The following is a 26,353-nucleotide window of genomic DNA, read 5'->3' as shown; positions in this document are numbered from 1 at the left end:
ACCATTTCAATCCTTATTTCTATTAAGGATTAAGCAGAAATTTTCCCAGCACGTTTATTCAATATATATCAAACATTGTTGTATATTTTCATCCATATTGAATTCTGCATTTATATCAGACCTAGCAATTGTTTCTGTATAATCTCCTTACTAGAATTCCTTGTGAGACTTCAGCTGATCCCAGTCAAAGATTCTTTCCAACTGTACCATGCCTCGAGGAATAGTGTTTGTCTTGAGGTTCAAGACACCTTCAACATCAATTTTCACTTCTTCAGGCTCTTCCTCATCAATAATTTGTGCAGCAAACAAATCTGAACTTGTGATGAAATCTAGTATATGCCTGTCATCATCAAACACCTGAAAATTGGTGATGTTGTCTAGGATGGAGGGGACCGAAGTTAACTCAACAGTGAACTTTTTTAAACTCTGCATTGCCAATGGTTCCAATGAGCTCGCAGCCTAGGCCAGGGAATCAGAAACTTGATTCCGTGATCTGAGGATGGTCTTAATGTTGAAAGCATCAAAACTCTTAATTATATCCCACACGCAGTTGCGGTAGCCATTTAATCTCTTGTCATGACAAGTGTACTACTGCTTTCTAACCTACCTGACCACCACTTCTGACTCTCCAAAGCAGTACAATATTTGTGCTCCCTTGTGGATAGCTAATACCAATCCATGAACCAAAGATTCATATTCCGCTACATTGTCGGTGTAATGAAATTGCAATCTGTAGGCGACCAGATAAGTTTCACCATTGGTAGTTATCAATTCTATTCCTGCCCCGACTCCTCGCTTGGACTTTGAACCATCAAACCTTAGTGTTTAAGCCTGATTTGAATCTGGCACAATGCAGGTATAAGCATCCAACTTGTGCGCTTCATCATTTTTGTGCTAGGGAAATGCTTTTTTTGGACATACTGGTGGATTAGCAGGTTCTTGTTCTGGCACCTGAGATTTTAGTACATTTGGGTGCTTCTTCTGCACTAGATTTAAATCATGCCCTGCACAGTGAGCATGTGATTTCAGAATGTGCAGCGTTGTGAACTCTGCACCAATTAGGCAGAAGTAGGTCCTCAACGAAAACTATGCGACCCAACTATTGTGTTTGTTCTGCACATTTGCAGAAAAATCTCTAAAGTTGCCAAACAGCTCGTTCTCCTCTGTTGATGATGAAACATCATCATGTTCCTTTTACACTTCAGTATCTTCTGTGATTTTTCTAAATTTGGAACTGGTTCTAAACATTGAACCAGCAGAACTTCATAGGTCAAACCCATATCAGGTCTGTAGGTTCCCAAATCGAAATCTAAAAACAGAGTCTCGTTGGCCTGATTATACTCCGTGATCATCAGCTTAAGCCTAGGTTCAGACTTAATTCAGATTTGGTTTGCCACACCACTCCAAGGTAGCCACATGAGGGTAAAACTTGAATGTAGCCATCCATTGAGGACTCGGGTCCAATCTCTTCTTAGCAGCATACCATATGCCCCAGGAATGTCCACCACTTGGATGTCAATGTACATTTGGATGTGTGGATCTGCGATTAATTGCATATGGATGTGGTTTAATCCACCCACAACATTCACCTCAGTTTTGTCTGACTGTGTTACTTTTTTGTTGGTCTTGGTGGGGGTTAAGACTACAGCATTGTAGATGGATAAGGGAATGACATTAGCCGAAGCCCTTGAATCTATCAAACAGTTGTGTAGGTTTTTACCAAAGATTCTAAGCGTTAGTAGGAAAGGTGGGGGTTTCAACTTTTCCGTAAACAAATTAATGGTAGGCTCTATCGAGGTTATATCATTTTTTGTCACAGCCTTACTTGAGCTTTCCCTAGGTCTCTAACATCGAAACCATTCATTATGGGCTCATTGACGGGAGACTCCATTTGTGCCACATGATTCATTGTTGCACCTCTGGCATTTACTATCCCTAACTTTGTTATTATTTTTCACAAGTTGCTCGACTGGAGCTCTTTGTCCTGAATTCCCATCTCCTTTCTTTGCTTGGACCTATGGACCTTCCCTAAGGCTGCCCAGCACTGCTTCTCTTACCTCAAAAACCTTCATTAGCTCAGCCAGCGACATCCTAATTTGACCTTCGTGAACTCTTCGGTCACCAATTGGCCCAGCCTATTGATTTCCGACTTATTGGAAGCTTGTTCTACTTGAGGTGATTGGGCGACTGTATTCTGGTTTGGGGCATCAAGTTGCTGATTTGGGAAAATGGGTGCTCTAGGGGGAGCTAGGGCTTTCTGGGGTGGACCTTGGTTCACATATTGTTGTGGCGCCCGTGGGTAACCTGGGTTATTATTTGCATTTTGGTCTGGAGGGACTTGAATGTCCTTTGGAGCTGTGGATGTGGCATACGGGCCACTGTTGATGTTCTGATTATTATTGTTATAGTACCCCCAGTTGTCGCATTGGTACTATTGGATTGCATTCACATCTACAAGCTGGCTAGCATCAACCACTTCATTTTCTTCTTGATTAGGGAAGAAGAAAGGAGGGATATAACTTTCCAAAACCAAGGCTGTATCATACCTAGGCGAAGGAACTATGTCATATCCAGTGGAGGGAGGTGTTGACTGAGATTCTGTATTTTCAACTTCCCTCTGAAATATGTTGGTTGCCACTTGAAATTCATCACACTGGAATTCTGAGTGTTGATTGGTGTTATACAGCCTGCACCAGTTGGATAAAGCGTCCTCTGTTAGGAATACCTTGTCCGTTGGTTTGTTTTCAGAGGTTGGTGGGTTGTCTAGTGGTGTAGGAACTCCACCATTGTTAGGGCGGGTGTTCCATGTCCTATTTGGCCTTTGGTAATTCTAGTTTTGTTATTGATTTTGGTGTTGGCCTTGGTGCTGATTTCTCTGTGCATTCTGTAGCTGATTGTTCTGATTGCGCGGGTAAGTGACTTCAACAGAAAGCTTCCTCATTTGGTCGGTCAACTCCCACATCTCATCCTTTTCCTCTTGTGTCCTGGTAGATGTTGCGGTGTTTTGCAGATAAACAAGCTGATTGGGAGGGACTTGAGATATAGGTGGTACAAGATGGAGCACCAATTAGTTTGCAGGTGTTGGGGGTTGGTATGCAGGTTGAGGAACTTGAGATAGCATGGCATATGGTGTGCAAGAGCTTCGTTGACCTCATAAACTTGGTGAGGCATAGCGGGTGGACCTAGTTGAAGCAGGGGTCGTGCAACATTTTGGCCTAGACCTTTACTAATCTCCGTGGCCTTAGCATATGATTCTGCCAACGTGGTCAGTGCAAGATGAGACTGTCAAACAAACATTGTTGTGAGATAATCCAGGGCTGAATAGTAAATTTCCCTTGCGGAAGCATCACTAACCACATAAGAATCCTGCAATCGGGTATAGGCTTTGTGAAATCTATTATTAAAGGAGTTGATTGGCTCATGCCCCTCCCTCTTAACCTCTACGAACTGTTTATACAGCTCTGTGGGTGTGATGGGGATGCTTTATTTTCCGGTGAATGTTGTTTTCAACTTTTCCCAAGAGTCAATGGATGATGTCGGTAGGTGGATAAACCAATAAAACACATCTTCTCCTAAGGAATAAGGGAAAAGTCTACATGCAACATCAACATACTCAATCCGCCTATTACATAATGCATCCTCAAATATTTCTATATGCTCTTTTGTTGTTTTGTTTAAATGATTTACATGGAATATTGAACAGAACTTATCTGGGCTTTTGGGCATGTCATGGTAGTCGGTGAAAACCAATGGCGACGGGTTGTCAACCAACCAAGTCGCACCATTTGGAGCGGGTTGTTGTTGAGCCATCTGTGGCTGAATAGGTGGAACTAAAGGGGTTGTTTAGGCGGTATTTGTTAGGGTTGTGTAAACAGCACCCACTGGGACAGCAAACTGTTGGTTTGAAGAACTCGGTTCGTCTGGGTCTGCAACCCTGCAATATTGCCTACGCCTGTAAAATCGAAATCCAGCAAATCTTTCTCGATTAGGTGTAGATCTTAAAATTCTTTCGAAACTCTCGAGAGAGAAGGAACCAATTCTTTCCAACTTGGCCCTCCTAGCAACAATTTTGTTGACGTGGCTAAAGTCGGATTACCAACTCTCTCCAGTCAACGCATAATAGAATTTATTGAGTATCCTATCCTTTCTTGTATAGGGAATCCCTAATGTTGTTTAGATGATCAAAGGGGACAACCTCAAGGTTCACTTCGTCATGTCATGACTGCGGGATAGTGTTGGTGTATGTTTTGTCATCTACCAAACATTAGAATAAGATACCCAAAGGTATTCTATCCTCTCCTAAAAAATCACTGTTGATTCCAAGGTCTATATGTGCGAACAAGCGACTTTAGTGGGATAGCTACTTGGGTAGTTGTTGATGTGTTTTTCATGCACATGCGAACACAGAATAAAATACCAAGGTATCTTATCCTCTCTTGAACAAAGTTATCCGAATGCTGAAGATTTGCCTAAGGATCAATCGAAATAACTCCAAGGTTCTTGTATGTAGGGTCTCTGCGTGTGGATAAGCTCTTGTGGTATGATGTGATTATGCTGGAATCACAAGGGGGCTTACATTCGATTGCCTGAGCGTTTAATTAGCTGGAACTTGACTCCAATCTAATCACTAGGAAGACTAAAGAAATAGCAAAAGGTGAAGGGCTAAGAAAGTCTACTCTAAGACCTAGAATGCGAGAAGATAGATGAACGACTAGGTGGAGTCCTACTGGGCTAGGTCTCACTATCAAACTGAACAATTCAACACTAGCTCAGTGCGATCTTCTAGGGTAGTTCTGAAGATGTTCAAATCATTACACCATCAGACACTGATCACCATTCAAGTTAATGCATGAAAAATAGATGCGTAACAACTCGAGTCAGTAAGAGGCTAGTGGTATGGACTAGGCGGATTCCACGCGAGTGCATTCAGTAACTTCATTCAATCTAATTATCTATCATCTAAAATGAAGATTCAACGAGAAACCATGCATATTGCAAAGAAACGACATATTTCACCATATCTTCAATGAAAATGGAGTTCATTTACAATCAAGGCAACAATTTCTTGCCTTCTCTTCCTAATCTACTCTAATTGTTATTCTATTCACTATTGATCATTAGCTATTCTAACCTCTATTAACTAACTATTAACCCCTACAAATGAAGAGTCGGAGCTTTATATAGAGAGCTCTTTACATTTCAATGGCTTTGATTGATTTACAATCAATGGCTAGGATTACAAGATGGAAACCCTAATTAGGGTTTGTTATAACAAACTCCTTTAGCCAATGATAAAATTACATTCAATGCTCGTGAACCAATAGGAAACAGTGTTAGGCACCTCGAAGTTTGTGCCATCACAAGTGAGTCAGGTACATTGAATCTGGACACACTAATGTGGACCTATCTGACTGGAGGAACAGTGACTGGGATGCCACCCTCTCTGGCACTTGCTTAATCAAGGAATGTCATATCTCTTTCAATGTGATGATGATGAGAAGATAACTTTGATTAACTCTTCTGAAACTATCCGCTTCTTCAACGTACACTTGCACTAACCTTGGTTGATCATTCCGGGTCTGTGAGTATGGTCTGTGAACCCAAATCTTTAATTTGGATTAAGTTTGTAACTTCTGTAACATTCTGAAACTTTCATATCAGATATGTTATAAGTTGTAATCAGACCTATTTTACATCAATTAAAGGCGAATTTGGGAGTGGTATACTTGATATGTGCTTATGCAGTCACTTGTTTATCATTTTTTGCATTAGTTTACATATTGGCATTGAGGAACTTTCAAACAAACATCAGAAAATATTCATACACTCAGAAATCAGAACTGAAACACTCTTCATGCCAAATGTTTGACAAAATGTCAAGCAATCAAATCTAAAAATTTTGGGTCAAATTAGAGTGAGGATCTTTCATCATCTCAGGGTGTGTAGAGAGATTCTACTTCAGGGATCTCATTGGAGCAGTGATAAAAAACTCTGTGCATTTTTAATAGACTCGCGAGCCCTAGTTGGCCACAAGTCACTCGCGGATAAACTCGGCAACATTTTTTGTAAAAACTCGGTGCGAAATAAACCCTAAAAAATCACCAAAAAATCGTTGAGTCTTGCAGAAAAAATCAGCGCTAAAAACATAATAATGCTGCCATCATTTCCGAAGCACAAGGGCAGATTCTTGACTTGAGATTTTTCTTCTTCCCCGACGCACGAGGCCAAATTTTTTACACTAACTGAACTAATGGATCGAATTCCATTCCTAACAGTCATGTGCCATGTATGGATCGCAGTTTGTTAGGATTTTTCAGGACTAACTTATCGCCATTTTAAAATATGAGATGGTAGTTGTGGCGATTATTAAAAAAAAAAATTTAACCATTAATTTAATAATCAAGAGTAATTTTTTTTAATAGAAAAAAGATAATTATATTTTTAAATTACCGGTTGAGGTTTTGAAAGTTCATTGACTTTATCCTTTTAATAAAATGTTAGTGATTATTAATTGTTTGACCTTAGATTATGTAAAAACGTGATTACTAATTTTTTTTTAAACTTATATTTAGCTTGAACTTTGATATGTATGTATTTATGATTTATAATTTTCATTTATACAAAACTTGAAATTAATATTATTGGTTTTTTTTGTATAAATGTGTTTTTTAAAAATATTTTAAGAAATTATATATTTTCAAATGTTCGATAAATTTGTCCAGTTATTGCCAAGTTTTTCCCCAACTTTTGGCGAGTCCCGAGTTTTTTAAAAAATTTGGGGTTGCCGAGTCCGAGTTTTTCAACTATGCATTGGAGCATCAAAGGAAAATCATTTTTGAAGACATTTTGCTGGTTGTGGCTGAGCGAGGTGCTTGCTTGAAAGGCCGACCCCTTAGTTGGCTTTTTTGGAGCAAGGACAAGAAGTAATCCTTGCTGTTTAGTGCTGGACACAGCTTGTTTCATCATTGACAAGAAGAAGAGGCAGATTGGACAAGGTTTTTAAGGTTTGGTAAACATTTTGGAGTTATTTTCTGAGTGAGCTGCTTGCTGGTCTAGCCACCCAATTTGGCATCATTTTGGAGCTTGGAGGGGTCATTCCCACTATTTTCCAGCATTGGTTTGCAAGATTTCTCAGTGACAATGGAGAAGGCAGAAATTTTGACAGTTTTCAGGGTTGTATGAGATCAATATCAGCAAACTCAGTTCACAAGGAAGCCGTACAGCTCACCTTGAGGGTTGTGGGATTTCAAGGACCAAATGCCTACTTTTGAAAGGATCATTTCTGCTCTTTATAGGCGTTGAGGTCAGAGTTCCTGGTTGGGACCATTTGCTGGTTGGGAAATGCAAGTTTCAAGATGCTGCAACTTAATTTCTGAGTCACCTAGTTGGCTGTCTCCTCCATTTGCAGACCTACAGTTGGCTGTTACAGAGGTATTTACAGCATACTAACAAAGGGCACCTGTTTGGGTATGTTTAAACTGATATGTAATACAATTTCCTGTACTAGGTTGCTCTTATATTCAGTAAAACTTGTAATTTCAGACCTGCAATAAAATCTGGAAATTATCATTGCAAGTGGTGTTTGTGGTTTTTTGCAATTATTTCTAACATTTCCAATTAATCAGCTTTTTGGGGTAACTAGTTATGTTTGGAAGTTATTAATATATATTAATCAGTAACAATTCAGAAGACAAAGAAAAAACAAACTCAGATTTGCAGCTTATATTGTGGGACATTACAAACCACCTTATCGTTATGTGGGGATTTAAACTTGAATCACTCTCTTTATGAATGCACCATAAATATTTTAGTTCTTAAGATACAAAAATACTGTTTTCCTAATATTATAGATATATAACTACACAAAAAACACATACACTACACATCATAAAAATCACATTTCAACACAGCTGTATTTGACAATACAAGATTCACATCTTACATTGCTACAGGCACCCATCAATGAGCTGTACATAACATTTCCTGGCATTAATCCCTGATTTATTGCGTCGTTAAGAATTTTCAAGCCAAAATGTATATCACCAGCATGCCCAGCAGCATCTATCAGGGCACTATAGAATACCTGCAGAAACAAATTTGAGAACAAAAATTCTGAGTTCAACATCTTTTGAGGGAAAAACAAGTAGCGCTCATTTAAATTTTATAAGAAAGAAAACCACCAAAATAAGGTCCACATAAAAAATTATTTCACATGCCCATATACTTAATTCACAGTTACAATTTTGGATGCCTACAACAATGCATTAAAATTAGTTTTGTATGTTTTCAATTAAAACACTGGCAATGTCCGGCTGGGGAAAAGCTAACCAAATCTCATCTCGTGTCTCTTTGCAAAACATAACAAGGAAATTGCTGTACTCAAAGTAGCATAAAAGGAACAAAGCATCTTAAATATTAGAGCATGAATGATTAAAATCAACATTTTGAGGAGGAAAATACATCTATGATACATTTAGAAGATCTATAAAACAAACTTTTATGTTTATAGAGTCTTCGACGAAATATTAAACCCGATGGATAGAGAAATCCAAACCCCATTTCATGTTGAAAGAAAAATAGTGTCTGTAGAAGTTCTTATGGCTGACTTCTTTAATATGAAGCAGCTACAAGACAAATGGATTATTATGCTCCAAACAAAATCCATTATGAATAAAGGGTTGTCTACACTGAATGTGGTGCCTGATATCTTTGTTTTAGCGTCTCTAACTTTACATTCTTTCTTGAAGACACAGCCCTTGAGTGATTCAAATTCAGATCAAATGACATATCAGTATTTAGATCTTTGTACTGTAACCACACTCATTTATGTGAGTGCCTTTCAATTCTCTCAAACTCAACATCACCTTCAGGAATCTGTAGGAAAGGTATGCTGATCAAGAGAGAGGAAGCCCTTGGAGAGGGTATGCTGATTGAGAAGAAGATTGAAGGGAAAGAAGGATTGCTATCAAAACAGGTTTGTCTAATCACCATCAAATCACTATCCTGAAAGGAAATAACTGTCAAAAGGTGGAGAAATCTGTTGTCAAACCTGCTGCCCAAGGAGACAAATTGCAGTACAGATGACAATGGCATACAAAGTAATAGTACTCGTATATACTATAGATGAATAGTTATTAGATATGGATGAACAGTGGTCTACTTTTTATCAGAAAAAGAAGAATTTTTCTTCAATCTGTTTTGCTGCATTTCCCTGGTTGAAGCCCATATGTGATTTGCTGTTAAGCTGTTAAGGGCTGATTGTTTTCTGTCAAAGGTTGATTGATAGAAAAACGACTGCTATCAAAGGGTGATTTTCACTAGGAAATGAATGGTTATTCAGTTTTTGAAATATTGCAATTGTTTGCTATGAACATACAAATTTTATACTCTTTTTTTTTGTGCAAAAACTTGCATTAGTCTGAAATTTCTTTGTCAAAGTTTTCTTATAAACTGTAATGTCCTGAACTAGATCTTTTTGAATATTTAAAAATATTTGATTAAATGCATAAACTCTCATACTTTTTTATCACCAAGATCTCGATGTGAGTAAGGTGAGAGCATACAGTGATTTGAGACACTATTTTTGGTGGCAAGCAACATAAATCTAAAAAGAATGCCACATTAGAAATGAAATTTATAACTATGTTTTGGTGGCAGCCATCTATACTTATAATTTTATTATAGATTAGGGGAGAACCACCTAGTTTATTACAAATAGCTGAAATAACACAAATATAGAAATTTACCGATATTTTTTATTACTATAACAGCAACTCCTTTGTGAAATATTTCAATTAGCATATAAACCGAAGCAAAAGTCAAGAATGCTCTCAATAAAATAGTATGAATCAATTAATAATTACCAAATTCATATGATTGGCTATAGGGAAAACAAATAGCAGAAAATCAACTGATATTGTTGAGACAAACGTTGCCAAAAACCCTCTAAATAATGGAGCAGCTACCTAGAAACCATATGGCACACTACACAAATATTCAAAACCCTGCACGCCTTTTTTATAATTGTACAACACTCTAAGAATCTCTAGTTAATGCTATGATTAGTATTAGAGATGTTTAATGTCCCTTTCTTGCACGTTGGCAATTGTTTAGACATTAACTTATTTTCCAGACATTTCTCGTAAGGTAATTGGCATTGGAAAAGGGAAAATAATTTAAATAATTAAGTTGTCAAAATGTTCCATTTCAGTATTTTAATTGACAACTGACATTTCATTATTTAAAAAAGATGTTTCAAGTGTGTGGTATGAAGTGTCACTGGGCTCGTGGTGATGAAAAGTGATCATAAAGGTACTTTATATTATTTTAAGGAAAAATGCTTTTTCAAAAAAACAACAAAAAACATTTTTTTGGAAAAATCAATGAAAAAAGAAAAAAACATTTTCAGAAAAACAACAAAAAATAAAAAAAGCATTTTTTCCAAAAGAAACGAAAAAGTTATAAAAAGATGTTGGATCTTGAGAAGAAGGGTTGCTAGTTATTTTTCATTTTCATTTTCTCTAAGCAACAACATGAGTTAATATTTTGTGATGTCCCCGAACAAGACTCTGTCCAATATTGTTAATATTAAGAAAGCTCCTTGTATTATCTTTATAAATGATATTAGTATTCAAATCCCATACAACGAAGTACATTGAAGAATATAGGTGATCGTATAAGGAAAGATAACTATGCTTGTAGATAGCAAATGGAAGACCTAATTAAGCAAGGATAAGAAAAGATGATAAAGGAATACAGAAGAAATAATGAAAGAATAGGAAGAATATGTTGTGTGCAATAATTCATAATGGGTATTCCAAGTATGGTGGGACTTTACCAAGACAGCTAGTGATTAGTAGTACGATGACTGAGTACTTAATGACAACGATTTGAATAATAGATTATAGAACAATGTCTAATGCTTGAAGAACTACTAATATTGAAAGGTTAAGGAATCAACCTGGTTAAGGCAACAACTAATATAGCCGACAGGGATCACCCTAATGTAACAAATCAATAAGAAGAAAACGACGACTCATGAAGTATTATTATAATCATGTTATGGCAGCGATTGATCATTTGGAAGAATACGATTTACTTCTGAAAGATAATAATGAAGTTGCCGACTTCCTCAACCTGGGATGACGACTCATATTTTTATATTAAAGGAGACTACCTCAGCAAAGGTAATCCACGTGGAGTATGAAGTGATCGACATCCCTAACATTATGGACAGCGACTACCGTATGCTACAAGAAGACACAATGAATTGAATATAGAAATGATTAATGACGACTAATATTGATGGATATGTAAACTACGTGGTCTCCCTTAACGAACAACAACTTGGATTACTCCAATCTGAATCGTCTTAACAATGGATGGAATTATATGTAAGAAGTTTCCGACACAACCACACATCTCCGTTAGGGGTTAGTGACTATCTGATGATTGATTAAAATATTAATTAAGGAGATTGCTATCAACATTACTCAAAGTCAATTACAACACAATAAGAAGAAAATTACTAATATTGATTAAAGATATTGATTTAGTAAGAAGGCTTAAGCAATTAGCATGATAATGAAAAGGTGTGATCTGTATACAGCAGCTAGCATTTGTTATTAATGTAATTAATAATCATGAAGAAGTGCGATAATGAAGGGTAGTGTCTCATTGCTACCAAAGGATGCTAACCTTTCAGTTTGGGGAATATATAAAACCAATCAAATTAGTCAATTTCAGGAAGGGGAATGGTATCATCACAAGAAGATCATATGAAAAAGAAGATTATCTTATGCAGTTGGTATGAATAAGTAGTAAGATGCAGATTTGAATGAGATCTGCATCGGGTATGATTTCAAAGGCAGCCATTATGAGATCATTCCTTGCACTGTAGCCTCATCAGTATAACATCGGAATGCTGCAAGATTATAATTCTACATCTGAAAAAGCAACCATATCTCTTTAAGCGATATTACCATATTAGACATTGCATGTACTAAAGTATAATATTTAAAACAGCAATATTGTAGTAAGTGATGACAATGTCATACCTTACATTTAATATATTAAGGGATTGAATCAGAAATAACACTTCAGTCATAGCGATCCTAAATAAGTGTGTGGCATATTCCCCATTGTCTAATTCAAGATAAGTTCTATATCCTGAGCTATTCCTAGATTTATTTTTCAGTTAAATATTATAATAGAATGTATTCAGTTTTTGATAAAAATTATATTTATTAATATATTACAATTCTCATATTAAGTTGGAATGATTGTCTCAAGACTGAATACATCAAATCCCAAAAGGGGACATTACATATTTCCTATGTTAGCCCGAGTTTCCAGGACGGGGGGACAGGGAAATAGGTTTCCAATACGTTTTTTTTTTCCAGAGCAGAGGACAGCAGGGGATGGCTATATATATATATATGAAAACCTGAAAATTATATAACATTGTAACACAGTAAACATTCATCATAGCAACATAATACCATTTATAAATCAGAATCTAGATTCTAAATCTAAAATCATTGAATCAATGATCATTCATTAAATCATTATAGAACTAAGAACATAGCCTGAAACAAATCAAATCGAATCATCATAGAATAAGATTAAGATCATAGGATATCATATGAAATATGATATTGATAATAAAAAAAAAATTTAATCACTTTCAGTTTCGATATCAAAAATAAAAAAAATTTAATCGCTTTCTTTAAATTTTTTTTTTTTTGATCAATAAAGGCAGAGCCAAATTTATATATTAATTTTTGGAAAAGATTACAGCATAAAGGTCCAGGATTCCAAAAAAGACCAAAGGGCCTAAGACAGATATTTTGAAACCAATCCCTGAATATGCACAGAGAGGGAAACTAGCTCCAATGCCCACAAAATTCTGATCTCGATATGAAAATAAGTTTATCTTCAAAAACATTAAACCCTATAAAGCTTCTTCATCAATTCAAAAGACCTTCAGAGTTTAGAGCTACGATAATCAAAAACTTTTCAGAGTATTTGAGAGTTTAACTTTAACAGAAATTTTCTAAAATTTTTCTAAAAACTAAAAAACCCAACAGCCAACTAAAGGCTTTGCAACGTCTCAAAGGAAAACAGCCAACATGGAAAACCTATCTGTTTAAGGGTCTTCTTTTGGCTCTGCAGGGGGCTTTGCAGCTCTGCCTCTTCCATGGCCTCTGCTCCGAGGACGTCCACGGCCTCGACCACAACCACGACCCGAGCCTCTGCCACCACCTCTCCTACCCTATTCTGCATGGGGTTCCTCTTCTTCTTCTTTTGGAAGCAAGACTCCATTAAGCCTAGCAAATTCAAGGAGCTCTTCCTCCCTGCCCAAATCTTCCGGATTCTCTCCCAGAAAGCGCCATTTGAGAAATCTAAGTCCCATACTTGCGAATGATCTGTGCTTGTCAAGGTCCTTGCCAGTAAGGTCGAGCAAAAAAGGATAAAACTTGATAAGCTCGCCAGGAACGTTGAAAAGAATTCTCTCGCTCGGCCGAGGAGCCCCTGAATCATGACGCGCCTTATTAAGGATCTCTTCCAATTCCAACAAAATGTCATTTGGGGAAAGCCTCTTGGTGAGGGTCCAAACTGCTTGCTTGTCTAGCTTCAAGTCCATGAGAGAGGCAACAAACCTAGATGAAATACTAGTGTTGTCACGGGGGCATTCCTCCCTATTAATATGTCCACTACCCAGGATGAACTTTATAGCCAGGATGGTTGTTGGCTCCTTAACATATAAAACATTTTCAACCTTGGTTTCACCATCATTTAAAAAAAGAGTACCTTTACCTACAACTCTTGCTGAAGAGTTACCTCCAAATCTGACTTTGCCTCCATTCATTCTTTTAAGAGTCAAAAATTTGCTTGTTACCAGTCATATGCCTGGAACAGCCACTGTCAACATACCATATATCTTTCTCATGTTGTGCAAGAAATGCAATTTGCACAACCAAGGACATTTTTGTACTCTTCTTTTCATTCTTCCTCCATACTTTATTGTTTTTCTTCACTTTTCCTTTTGCTTCTCATCCTTCTTAGCAATATCTGTCAAGCTACTTCTACACACTCTTTCCGAATGGCCAAAGTTATTTCATTTATAACAAATGACATTGTAATTTCTAAGAGGTGCAAAAGAATCTCTCCTAGGAAACACCTACAATTCATGGCCTTGTGACCAAAATAATTACAAGAAAAGCAATAACCATAAAAGTAGGAGTTGTTAAACCTGCCCTTGTGTTGTTATCCAGCAGTAGGATGCCTTTTGAAGGCACCATTCATGTTCTTAAAGAATGATTTTCTTGTATGATCAGCATTGCACCTTCGTCATGACCAACACCACTTTTATCAAGTAATTGCTTCTGAGAATTTAACAAGCCATCAAAAGACATGGTACACTCTTGATAAGTGTTTTCTTGATTCAACAACTTTGAAGATTTATCCATCCTTCTCAAAGAAACAACTTCAGCTTCGAGCTTTTCACAATTTAGTTCTTTATCTTTAAGTTGTCTTCTAACATCTTCTTCCATTTTCTTTGCTTCAGCAATTTGAACATTCAAATCAGCAATGATCTTTTCAGCAATCTCTAATGCAAAAGATTTTTCAGTAACTTTGTTACTCTCTTCTTGAACAAATAACTTCAAATTCTGATTTTTCTTTCTCAACTTCTTAATCTCATTAAAGGCACTAATAAGTTCTTGTTAAAGATCAACCTCAACTTCTTCATTATCAAATAAATCTTCTTCTTCTTGGTTTTCAGTTAAAGTTTCTTCTAAAGCCATAAATAAAACTTCATCATTTAGAGACTCTTCTCCACTCACAACTGATGAGATGTTTTCCTCCTTAGAATAAAAGATTCTCTTGAAATTGTGTGACTTCTTTCCTTTCTTTACAAACTTCTTATTCATGTATTTAAACTCCTCATTGCTACTGTCTTTTTCTTTCTCATATGGACATTTTGATGCAAAGTGTCCTATTTTTCCACAGTTGAAGCATTTTAAGGGTAGTTTACCTTTATATTTACCAGAGCCTCTTTTTAACTTTCTCACAAAGTGAGTTGCTTCACAGCCTGATTCCTCTTCTATACCATCACTAGATACATGTCCCTTGTCTTTGTTCCTTTTTGAAGCTTTGAACGCAGTTTCTTTCTTTGGTGAAGATTCAACATTTGTCCGCATTTCATATGTTGTAAGAATACCAAGCAGTTTATCTACAATCATCTAATCCAAATCGGCCATTTCTTCAATAGCTGAAACTTTAGCATCAAACCTTAAAGGAAATGATCTAAGTATTTTTGGAACAACTGACTTGTCATCAATCTTTTCTCCTAAGCCTTTTAGAGAGTTTACAACTTCATCAACTCTTAGAAAATAAGCAGCAATACTTTCTTCCTCACACATTTTAATACTTTCAAACAGCATTCTATGAGTTTGAAGCTTTACATTCTTAACTTTCTCATCTCCTTCGTATGCATTCTGAATTTTCTCCTACATAGCTTGTGCTGATTCACACTGCATGACTTTGACAAAATCAGATTCAGATAAGCCACACAATATAGCATTCATGGCTTTGGCATTACTTTCAAAGGCTCTCTTTCCATCAGCATTTGTAGGTGGATTGAAAGGAGGTGTGTAACCATTAACTACACTCATCTAGACATCAAACCCAAGAGACATTATGTAAGTCTTCATACGGATACTCCAAAAAGCAAAATTAGACCCATCAGACAGAGGAGCTATCTTGGTTGCAAGACCTTCAAAGGCACTCATCTTAGACTACCAGGATTTGACCTTCAAGCTTTTAAGCTTTTAAAAAAGATGGTTGGCTTTGATACCAATTGAAAATCAAATCAAAGATACTGAGAGGGGGAGGGGGTGAATCAATATCTTAAAAACTTAGATTAAACTTTTAAAAATAGAGTAAGCTGAACACAAAACACAAAGAAGACACCAAATTTATCTCATGGAAAACCCATCTAGGTAAAAAAAACACGGTACTGAAAATACTATCATACCTGAAATTGGGCACCAACCTTTTTATAGAAGTGAGCTACAACTCACATTATGAGCACCAACTCAATACAAAGGCACCAACCTCAAATGAGCACCAACTCAAAAACACCCAGTACAAATTTAAGGACTTGATTAAAAAATGCAAGCATTTTGTTTTACTCAAACATAAGTAAAACTCTTATAACACATTACATTATCATCTCATTTAATATTTAGATTCGACACATTCTGTCTGTAATCAACGTCTTCTATGTACACAAACAAAAAGAGCATATCTGAGAAGATTTACAGAAACTCTCACTATATACAGAGCCCCATCTCAATCTTCAAATTTTAACTCAAACAGCAAATATACAGTCCTCGAGCATCTTCATACAGAAACAATATCTTATTCAACTCTATATCTATTCTCCTCGATGTATATTCTCCCAGCAAAATATATCATCAATCAAAAATGAACTTCAACCCGCATAAAAAATATGCAACACATTATCTTCTCTGAAATGTCAGACCCAAAAATAAAATAAAAATTCCCACTTGTCTTCTATTGAGCTCCCACACTAACAGACAGCTCACTCATCCGAAAAATCGATTATATTTTTAAAAAAAAATATTCGATTCACTTTGCAAACACAACACCAACCTCCAGTGCGCACAAGGAAAAAATCGCTACACTTTGCTGACCCTACATAGAAGACAATAAGTCGATTTAAAAAAAATATGCCTTATCTCTTGAATCCGAAATCACCTGCTGTGTGCAATATGTAAGCATCTCGGAAAAAAAAAATATCAACACCTGTTAGACAAATAACAAGAAACATTCTTTACTTTGCCAAAAAAAAAAATTGTAGAAAACTCCCAAATAGAGGAATACCACACTCCGCCAAAACCTGATGCACTCCAACCAACATTAAATAAAACCGTTACTTTTTCTGAATCTTCAAAGAGAAAAAAATGACATATGCTCTACATAGTACCAATCAACACCAAAATTAAAAACAGCAGTTTTTTGAACAAACCCCATTCAGCTAGTAGAACAAACACCTCTAACCAAAAACTACCAAATTCGTGTCATCATGTCTCATCAGCCACGTAGACCAAGAGGTTAGAAAGAAATCATAACTCCCACACACAAAGAACCTTTGAGGCTAAAAGAAATGGCACAAATATAGGCAGAAAAAATCACCAGTGTCAAAGAATAATATCAGATATAACATCATCTTCAGCAGAAACAGATCGAACAAAAAGTAGAACACTTGTCCCTTGAACAAAAGAGAAACATACAGCAGAGACAAGAAGACACCTGTCATCCTGTAAACTCCTAGCACACCTGACAGGATAAAAGAGAGGAAAAGTTAACCTGTGGATGACTACAAACACCTTGCAAGTTGACAAGCAGCACAAACACAAATTTTGAAACTCTGTAGCATAGCAAACTGTTGACATCAATGACAGAAACAATCAACAAAGAGCGATATCAGCAAAGGAGAAAAGTCATGCTTGGCAAGGTAAACTTTAATGGACAGCTAAAGAGGATTTCCAATGCCCAACACAAGAATTCATGTTTGCCTATTTCTCCTATAAACCACAACTTTGGCATCCCAACTTCTTCAATCCTACAAATAAATAAGATAATCTGACTTTCTTCCAAGACTTCTCAAATTACCAATCCATCATCATCTAGCTCCTACGTCAAACCTGTGTGATTCCACCTGCAAAATTGGCTAGATTAGATGTCTCACCACCAAGAGCAATCCAATCCAATTGATGCACTTGTAAATCTTGTATGAATCCACCATGGTTGATCGAAATGGGTTTTTGTCCAATCAACCAAGAAAGAACCCAAAAGTTTTTGTCCTAGGGTTTGCTCTCACAAAAAAGCTTCAAGCCTTCACTATAGAGAATAAGAACCAACATGCGAAAATGAGCTTTCAAATCCCCTTTTATAATCTCCCACTAGAAATTTCCTAAAGGTTTTTTTAATTTCCCACTCAAAATATATTGTTTTTATAGCATGACTTTATTATATTTGTCTTCTAAATCACTTAGGTCACTTTAATAAATTAATTAAAATAAAGTCATCCAAATTTTCATATTATTGGACAAATTTGTTTAATTAATTAATTTATTCCCTATCAAAGTCCAAAATTAGCCTATTGGAAATAAATAGGCTAAAAGGTACACTTTCGGCTACTTTACAAAAGGGGGCATTACAAAGATGGACAAAACTATGAGCATGTCTGCATAATGAAATGGTGGAGTACGTCAAGAATTACAAATCAGCATACAAACAATATAAATAAATCCACTAGAACTATTATTGGTTCTACTACTAGCCATTTAAGCCTACATTTATCAAAAGGGAAGAAAAAATCCATAAGCTAGAACTAGAAGCAATAATGGTTTATGAGATCAACACACTATTGAATATTGAGCCTCCTCTAGAGATTCAGAACGAATTGTCCATTAATCATTTCATGAACCAAAAGAGATCCAAAAGTGGGACTAAACAAAAACATAGGCCTCAAACTGAACACAGGGACTACCTGTTGACATGTCTGAAATCGCATCGCTACATATCCATCCGGCCAACTTAAAATAGAATACTAAGCATCCTATCCTCTCTTGAAATAAGGAAATCCCTAATGCTGTTTTTTGTTTGATCAAAAGGGATTACCTCAATGTTTCTTTTGTCAGGTCTTGACTACAGGATAACTTAGTGGTTTGATGTGTTTTGCTGGAAACACAAAGGGGACTTACGATTAGATGAACAACTTTCGGGTGAGTTCCCTGAAATTTAACAGTCTTGTTATCGGTTGATTTCAATTGGATTGATACTAATTCAGCTGGACTGTGGGGTTTCTTCTTGGTAAAAAAAAGGGGAAAAAAAGGGATAGGGAAAAGAGATACAGAAAATCTGATTAATTAACTAAGATAACATGTTCAGGAAAACAGACAAACACCTCCAAATAACCAGATTTAACATTATCAGCTATTTAAGCACAACGTTTGTAAGAATCTAGTGCGATCTTCAAGGAAAACTAGATTTTCATGCTATTAAACATAAATTCAAAATTTTAACATTCATCCACTAACTGTTTAATAACCGAACTGAGCATATGAGAGGGTTCAGATTAACCATGCAAAGGGAATGACAATCAGCCAGTCCTTAATGGTATGAACAGCGAGGATTCTATCAGATGTTTATCCAAAAAATGTTATTGAAAAATAAAAGACATAACAAAATAATTTAAAAGGTGAAGAAGGGGACCATGCACTCACAAAGAAATGAAACAGCCTTAATTTTCCATTAATCCTGTGTAAATTTCGCCAGAGCTTCAACAACAATCTTGAACTTCTTACAAAAATAAGGGAAAACCAGTCCCTTTAAATAGATTTCCAAAAATAGATGAATGGCCAAGATTTAAACTAAACAAGTGGCCCAGATTCATCTGTACAAAATAGTACCCATACCCATAAATAGAAGGTAAATATCAACAACCACCCAAAGGGGAGCAATAACTACCTAAAAAGGTAATTAAAAACTATCCATAACAACTCAAAAAGTGCATATGCACAAAGTTTAAAGTTTACAGCTGACTTGGCAGTCAAATATGAACTTTATGGCCAAAAAAGTGCTTTTTCAGATTTTAAAAGAAAAATGCATTTTAAGAAAGCACTTTTTCCTTTCCAGCTGCATATCCCATTACTAAAAATTCATCTTTGCCATGCAAATACTCTTTCCAAAGGTCCCGACCTGCTGCACGTTCTTCACGAACATACTCTTGAAACCTGATGCACAGCTGGAACAGCACCGTGAACTGAGGCATATGAGGATGACATATTTTATATTGCATGCCCTCCAGATGGCGATCTACGTGCTTTAAACCATCCTACCAGTTGGACCGATTAGCCTCAAAACACAAAATGTCTGAATGTAATTTACCGGCAAAATCTACGTCCTCAGTGGAGTAGGTGATCTTATCCGTTCTCAATCTTTCCTCCTAGTCCGGTTGCACTACATCATCGGACAGATCATTTTTCCAACCCAAAACCATTGATCGGAGGATCGTCTTGCCAAGTTCCTCCATGTTCTTCAAAATTTGATCGCATTCTGCCTGCTCTTTGTCAATGGTTTCTCTTGTCTCGCTCTTCATGGTGATGGTCCAGTACAATTCTTTAAAAATGTTGATGTCATGGGGGTCCAGGATGGCAGAGAATGTAGGAATCTGTGCTTGGGTCCAGAAAAGAGCCCTTACGAGAGGACAAGTTGAAGCAACTACCTCATGAACTTTGAGGCATTCCCGCTTTACCTCGAGCAGCTTGACCAAAATGGTCTCCCGGTGGTGGACCATTTCCTTTACCTCTCCAATGATTAGTTCTCCCCTTTCCTTAATGCTTCGCATCCATTCCTTGACGGCCTTGGCGGTATCTCATACTCCTTCAAATTTTGTGGTGGTCCTTTGCATCAATGTTGTAGGGGGAACATGGGATTCGGGGGCATTATGGAATGGTCTTAGTAGTTGATCAATGTACCCCTCAGCCTGCTTAGCACGAACTCGATACATGTCTTTTTCAGCCGTTATCTCTTCAAGTTGCTTGAGCATGTTTTGCACGAAGTCCTTGAACTCCTCCCTTTCCTGTTCCTTGGTGACTCGTCCGATTGGGATGGTTGTGATGCTATAATCAGCCAGTGTAACTTGATCTGTTGGCTTATCGACAGGTGGGGTGGCGATATGGAGGGTACGGTTTCTTTGTTCATCCTTGGTTATCCGGGAATATGCTTTAGGCTTTTCTTCCCCTTGGACTTTGCTTCGCCTATGCGCAAGAAAATGTCCTCCAAGTCGATAGGTGGCTTGGATGTATGGTCTGCCCGGATGCTATGGTTAAATTCCCACTCTGGTCTTTAATGTTTTCAGCTGGCTCATTGCATATTTGTAGTTGATCTGTTACGGGGGGAGTGGAGGAAGTGTCAAGTCCTTTGCTTGTAGCTGAATTCTCTCCTACTTCGCTAAACAACTGTCTGGTATCTTGATGTGATGGTTGTTCTTCAGTTCTTTTAGGCTCGTGGGTCTTATCTGTCCTTTGCTCTCCTTCAACAGTGGTGTCATCCTTGCTGGCACAGTGTAGTTGCAATTCATGGCGGCTCCCCTGGGTGGTTTCTTGCAATTCAACCCCTTGAGTGGATGAAATTTCTCCTTCCTCAACTTGATTCTCAAGTTCGACAGACTCAATGACCCTCACCTCTGTATTTAGCCTCTCCTGTGCAGGAGGATCATCAACTCCAAATGCATCAACATCGCTCTGGGAAGGCGGAGCAGGTATATAATCAAGTTCAATTACATCATCAGATGAACTAGGGTCTTTTGATGATGAAGTGACCTCCGGTCTCCTAATAGGGATCTTCTCCCTTCTTGTTCTTTTAGATGTCCGAGTCCCTCTGCTGGCTTTGGCCTTCTTCCTTTTTTCGGGCTTTTCAACCTCTTCCTTTGGTGCACTTGAGGTTCCCTCATCTTCAGAGGACTGCGAATCAAGGCTACCTATCATATGGTAGGTGAATTGGACTCCCTCATGAACTAAGCACTCAATCTGCTGGTGCAACCACTGATCAGTGTACCTTCCTGGGGCTGCCATAACCGCCTCAAAATCAGTGATTGGATCTTGTGACCAATCGATGTCTAGCAAGAGATGTCTTACTACCTCAAATTCCCGGACTTGTAAGCAATTTCTAGAATCAGTTAACTGATCCGGGACCTGAGGGTATTCATAAAGTCACATTTGCTGCACACTTAGTCTCGAATATTCGCGTCGTTGGACCTCGTAGTCATCAAAACAATTCTTCCAATAATCTTCAATTGACTCCTTTGCTCTGCAGCGCCTGTCGTAGGCTCTCTTCGCCAGATTGTCATGATCAAAACATTTCCTTGGGAAATGTTCTTGTAGGCCATAAGAGGCTAACTCGGCAAGGGATTCTTCGGCATGAGCTGGATTCTTTAGATGGACATCGAGGTTACCTATAATCATAGAGAAGGCGAATCCGGACTGCTTCTTGTCTCTAAGTAAACTGTTCACCGGACATGCCTGCCTTGCAACTTCCAGAAGAACTATTTTGTCGGTTGGATAGCGCGGAAGTCGGAAAGGAGTGCCTTCAAAACCAGCTATTCGGATGTAGGAGAATCTTGGGAACTGAATGAACCAGGCGCCATACCTTTGTACCAAAATGGTAGCTTGCTCTGAGAGCCTTATGTGTAGTCCCCCTTGCATCAGCCTGACCAGGCGCATTGTGAAGGCATCATTGACACGCTCATACTTTTTCTCCTCAAGTTTGACCAACTAGGTATAGATGTTGTCACTTATGATCTAGGGCCCAGTCGAACTTGGATTTCCCGGCAAAGACCTGCTCTATAAAGTAGAACATCCACTCTTCAAAGAAGTTAGATTGGGGGAGTCCCATAACCCTGCAGAGCAATGTGACCATATCTCCATGCTCATTGTGAAAGTTGCTTTTGGGGGTCATTTTCCCAATTCTGATGCTTGGAGGTCTTCTCTCCTTATACCACTCCTCATTTATTAATGTCCTGCATTTGGCAAGGTTCATATCATATGTCACTTGCGCTTCATCTATAGTTGTTGCTATGGGGTTGTTCGGGAAGGGGATGTCAAATGCGTCGCCAATGGCCTCGGGAGTGAAGTCAGCTAGGACCATATTCTCAAGGAGCACCAATCTGGTGTTTTGCTGGTAATGCTGGGCAGCCTCTACTACCAACTCATAATTTTTCACTGATGGGGGAAATCTTGCTACCTGGGCGATACCACTTTCCATCATCCGCCTAGGCGTTAGGGGAGAAAACTCTATCTCTGAAATCCTGAATATCAATGTAGCCTAGATCAGAATCACCTACATTTCCCATATGCTTTGAACCTTTGATTCCCTCAGTCCTCCTCTCTGATACTGATATTTCATCTTTTCAACTCTGCGAGGGATGTCTGATTTGGATGCTCAGGATGTTTTGGCTACACCAGGTGTCTTTGACGACTCTACCGCAGATTTAGGCATCTATCCTGCACAGTCGGATGCGGATTACAAGACGAGATAAAGGAAACAAAATGGGTTAGATGAAAGGGATACATTAGCACACAAGGATTAATTGAAAACCGAATTTTGAAGAAAGCATGATACTTCAGCGAAATAGCTTGATTAATTTGGACATGAACATTATTACACTCTTTGATTAAAAATTTCCTTATTCGACTGCGGTTTAAGGATTTAGGCGATTTTGACTACTAAACTTGCACTTAGGTATTTTAAGATCAATTTTCAGAATGGATGAGGTTAAATATTCCCCAAGTCCGAAAATGCATTTATGGTTAACTCCTAGGAACAGACTCTGATTTTAACTGCATTGCCTGATGCCTTTCAAACAGAAAAAGATGCGGTTTAAAGACTTAATCATTTAATCAATTTTGCATAAATTTTGAGTGATTCCAAGGGAGTCGCAGCAAGCTTACCTGGCAAAATACGGTGTCAACACAAACAAATCCGGCCTGCAGGAATGATTTCCTTTGAAATTTGAAAATGCCCCTCTTTTGCCCTATGCTTTTGAAAAGACAAATGCACAGGTTGCAAATTTGGAATGGGAGGGTTCTTGCAATTTCAAATTTTAATGGTTAACTCTCTATCTCTTATTTCGCGCCTAAGTTTGGAGAAGAATGCAGTTTTGAAGACTTAGATTTAGCAATTTTTTACCTTGGTTGGAATTTTCGGTGAATTTGCCTCTACTGCAAGCTCTTACTTTGCGGTTTTAATGGCGAATCTCGAGAGTATTGCAATGTTTCTCAAACTTTTAACTTTTGCGTTTTAACTATTTTGCTCCCTCTGCAAAGATTATAGGCTTCGCGGTTTATCTTTGGCGTAAAAAAAAAGGGGGGGTTATAATCCTTCCTTCAACAAACCTCTTCATGATTTAATACCTTGTCGAGCCTGAGCGATTTGCTCTCCTTCGCGAGCTTCCAAACTTCTATGAGATTTTCAAATGGCGTTAAAAATTGGGGAGGGGGTGGGATGGCGTTTTACACTTCACAAGGTTTATAGGTTCCACGATTTTGCCTTCAGTGAACTTCGGTATTCATATAGTGATTGCAAGGTTTATAAACAAACTTACAAACTCCGCGATCTTCCCTTAGGATGCCGAACTTCGGCGATTTGGGAAAGTTTGCAAGTTTCTGTCATTTCAAAGCTTTTCGCAATTCTCTTGTAGGTTGCGAACTTCGGAGTTTTGGAGAGCTTGCAAACTTAAAATATGCGATTTCCTTTCTTGGGTGAAACTTCCGCGATTTCTATTTACGCAAACTTCGGCAAATGAGAGGCTTTTGAAAACTATCAAAGAAAAATCGCGACTAAAGCCAATGTGGAACTTCGGGAGTTTTAGGACTTTTGAAAACTTTCACAACTTTCTAACAATTCTCCCTTAGTTGCCGAACTTCAGAGATTTGGTGGTTTTTGCAAACTTTAAAAATATTGCGATTTCACCTTATGGCACGATTTCGGGGTTTTGTCTATTTTTCAACTTTATAAAATCGCGACTTTCCCTCCTTTAAGTTGAAACTTCGGTGATTTGAGAGCGATTTGCAAACTTAAAATATGCGATTTCTACATTTTGGAGTTTCAAGAGGTTTTGGAAACTTTACCAAACATCGCGATTTCCTTATAGCTCAAACTTCGGCGATTTTGACTTAGACGCAAATTTTAAACACTTCGCACTTTACCCTTCTAATGCAAATTTTGGAATTTTGGGCACTTTTGAAAAGTTAAAAAAAAACTAACATTTTTCCTCCTTATGGCGAATTTCGGGATTTTGGAGCATTTTGCAAACTTTTTAAAACTCTTGTAATTTTCCCTTTTTAGTGCGAATTTCGGGATTTTGGAGCATTTTGCAAGCTTTTGACACTTTAACAATTTTTTCTCCCTTCTATATCCTTTTGGCAATAATCGACACTTTGGGTCCTTTTCTGACCTTTAGACATTTCATCATTTTTGGGGGATTTTGCAAGCTTCTGCCATTTCTTACCTAACTTGGGCGATTTTACAATTTTAAGCGATCTCTTGGAATTTTAACGGCCGAACGTTAAACTCACCTTGTGGATTCCCCGGCTTCCACTGATGACATCATCATCTCCTAGACTGATTACGGGCACACTCAAAAAGGACGCGAGACACCCTGCCCAAAACTCAACAGGGCAAAGGCGAAAAGACCAAAAAAGAGGGGGACCTTGTCGGCGACAGGGAGCGTGTGCAATGCACAACACTACCAAAATGCATTGGGAACACTAATACTTTCCCCATTTGATGGAAGTGGGAAGAACACAACATGCGCATGGATTCAAAAACTGGATACTTGTACTTGAGACCCATGGCAAAGGATAAGGCCATTAAATTTGCAACTCTTCATCTTGAAGGAGTTGCCCATGAATGGCAGTATCATGTGCTAGTTACTCCAAGTAGTCATCTCATGAATTCATTTGATGAGTTTAGTAGGAGATTAATGGAGAGATGGACCCAAAGGTTCAATTTCGCAAGTTGGCCCAGCTCAAGCAGCACGACACAGTTGAGAATTACATTGCCAAGTTCCAAAACTTGTTATGGTCCCTAATGTCACAAAAAGACAGCTGGTTATGTTGTTCAAAAAATTGTTGACAAGACACTAAGGAGCTTGGTCAAAGCCTTTGAGTCTACATCTCTACAAGAGACAATTATGAGGGCTCTAGCTCTCAAATCTACTCTTCCTAAGAAAAAAATTCAAAAACGGAGCTTCCCATCCGAAAAGCCATTCCAAAAGACATACAATCAGTCAAGGAGTTCACTCCCTAAGTTAGATGAGAAAGCCAAAAATGAATTGGAAGAAATTGTGCTTCACATGCAAGGAGCCTTGGGTTCCTAGTCATAGATACCTTGGGAAAGGCCAAGTTCGCTACATAGAGGTGGTCTCTAATGATGACTCAAAATCAGAAAATTCAGAACAGCAAGTTGATCCTAAAGAAAATGTACCAAAAGAGCCTAATGAAGAGAGGACAGTTGAAGGTACAATTGTGGAGGAGTTTATCCTTTTAGAATCTATGGGGTGTTGTGTGGCCAAAGAATCATTGTGCTAGCTGATTTTGGAGCCACTCATAGTTTTATTGATGGAGGAGTTGATGCTAGAAGGTGGCTGACGACGAAAGAATTTGAAGGATTTTACATCAAGTTCATTGATGGCTTTACTTTTCATTGTACCAAAAGGATTGCTAAAATGGGCATTACTTAGGAATTATGATGTGAA

At 37.7% G+C, this 26,353-nt stretch overlaps 1 protein-coding gene across 5 annotated transcripts in view; it reads right to left on the bottom strand.

Annotated features, from left to right (window-relative positions):
- The window catches only part of LOC131030760 (pentatricopeptide repeat-containing protein MRL1, chloroplastic), a 268,461-nt gene that overhangs the window by 152,240 nt on the left and 89,868 nt on the right, over window positions 1-26,353 (bottom strand). For all 5 annotated transcript variants that reach the window (XM_059221492.1, XM_057961675.2, XM_057961676.2 and 2 more), the window contains one exon: window positions 7,943-8,083. In XM_059221492.1, coding sequence (XP_059077475.1) covers window positions 7,943-8,083 — 141 coding nt within the window. The remainder of the gene's footprint in view (window positions 1-7,942; window positions 8,084-26,353) is intronic.

The sequence above is a fragment of the Cryptomeria japonica genome, chromosome 5, assembly GCF_030272615.1.
Source record: "Cryptomeria japonica chromosome 5, Sugi_1.0, whole genome shotgun sequence".
NCBI classification, from domain to species: Eukaryota; Viridiplantae; Streptophyta; class Pinopsida; order Cupressales; family Cupressaceae; genus Cryptomeria; species Cryptomeria japonica.
This window is presented reverse-complemented; position numbering and strand designations above follow the sequence as displayed.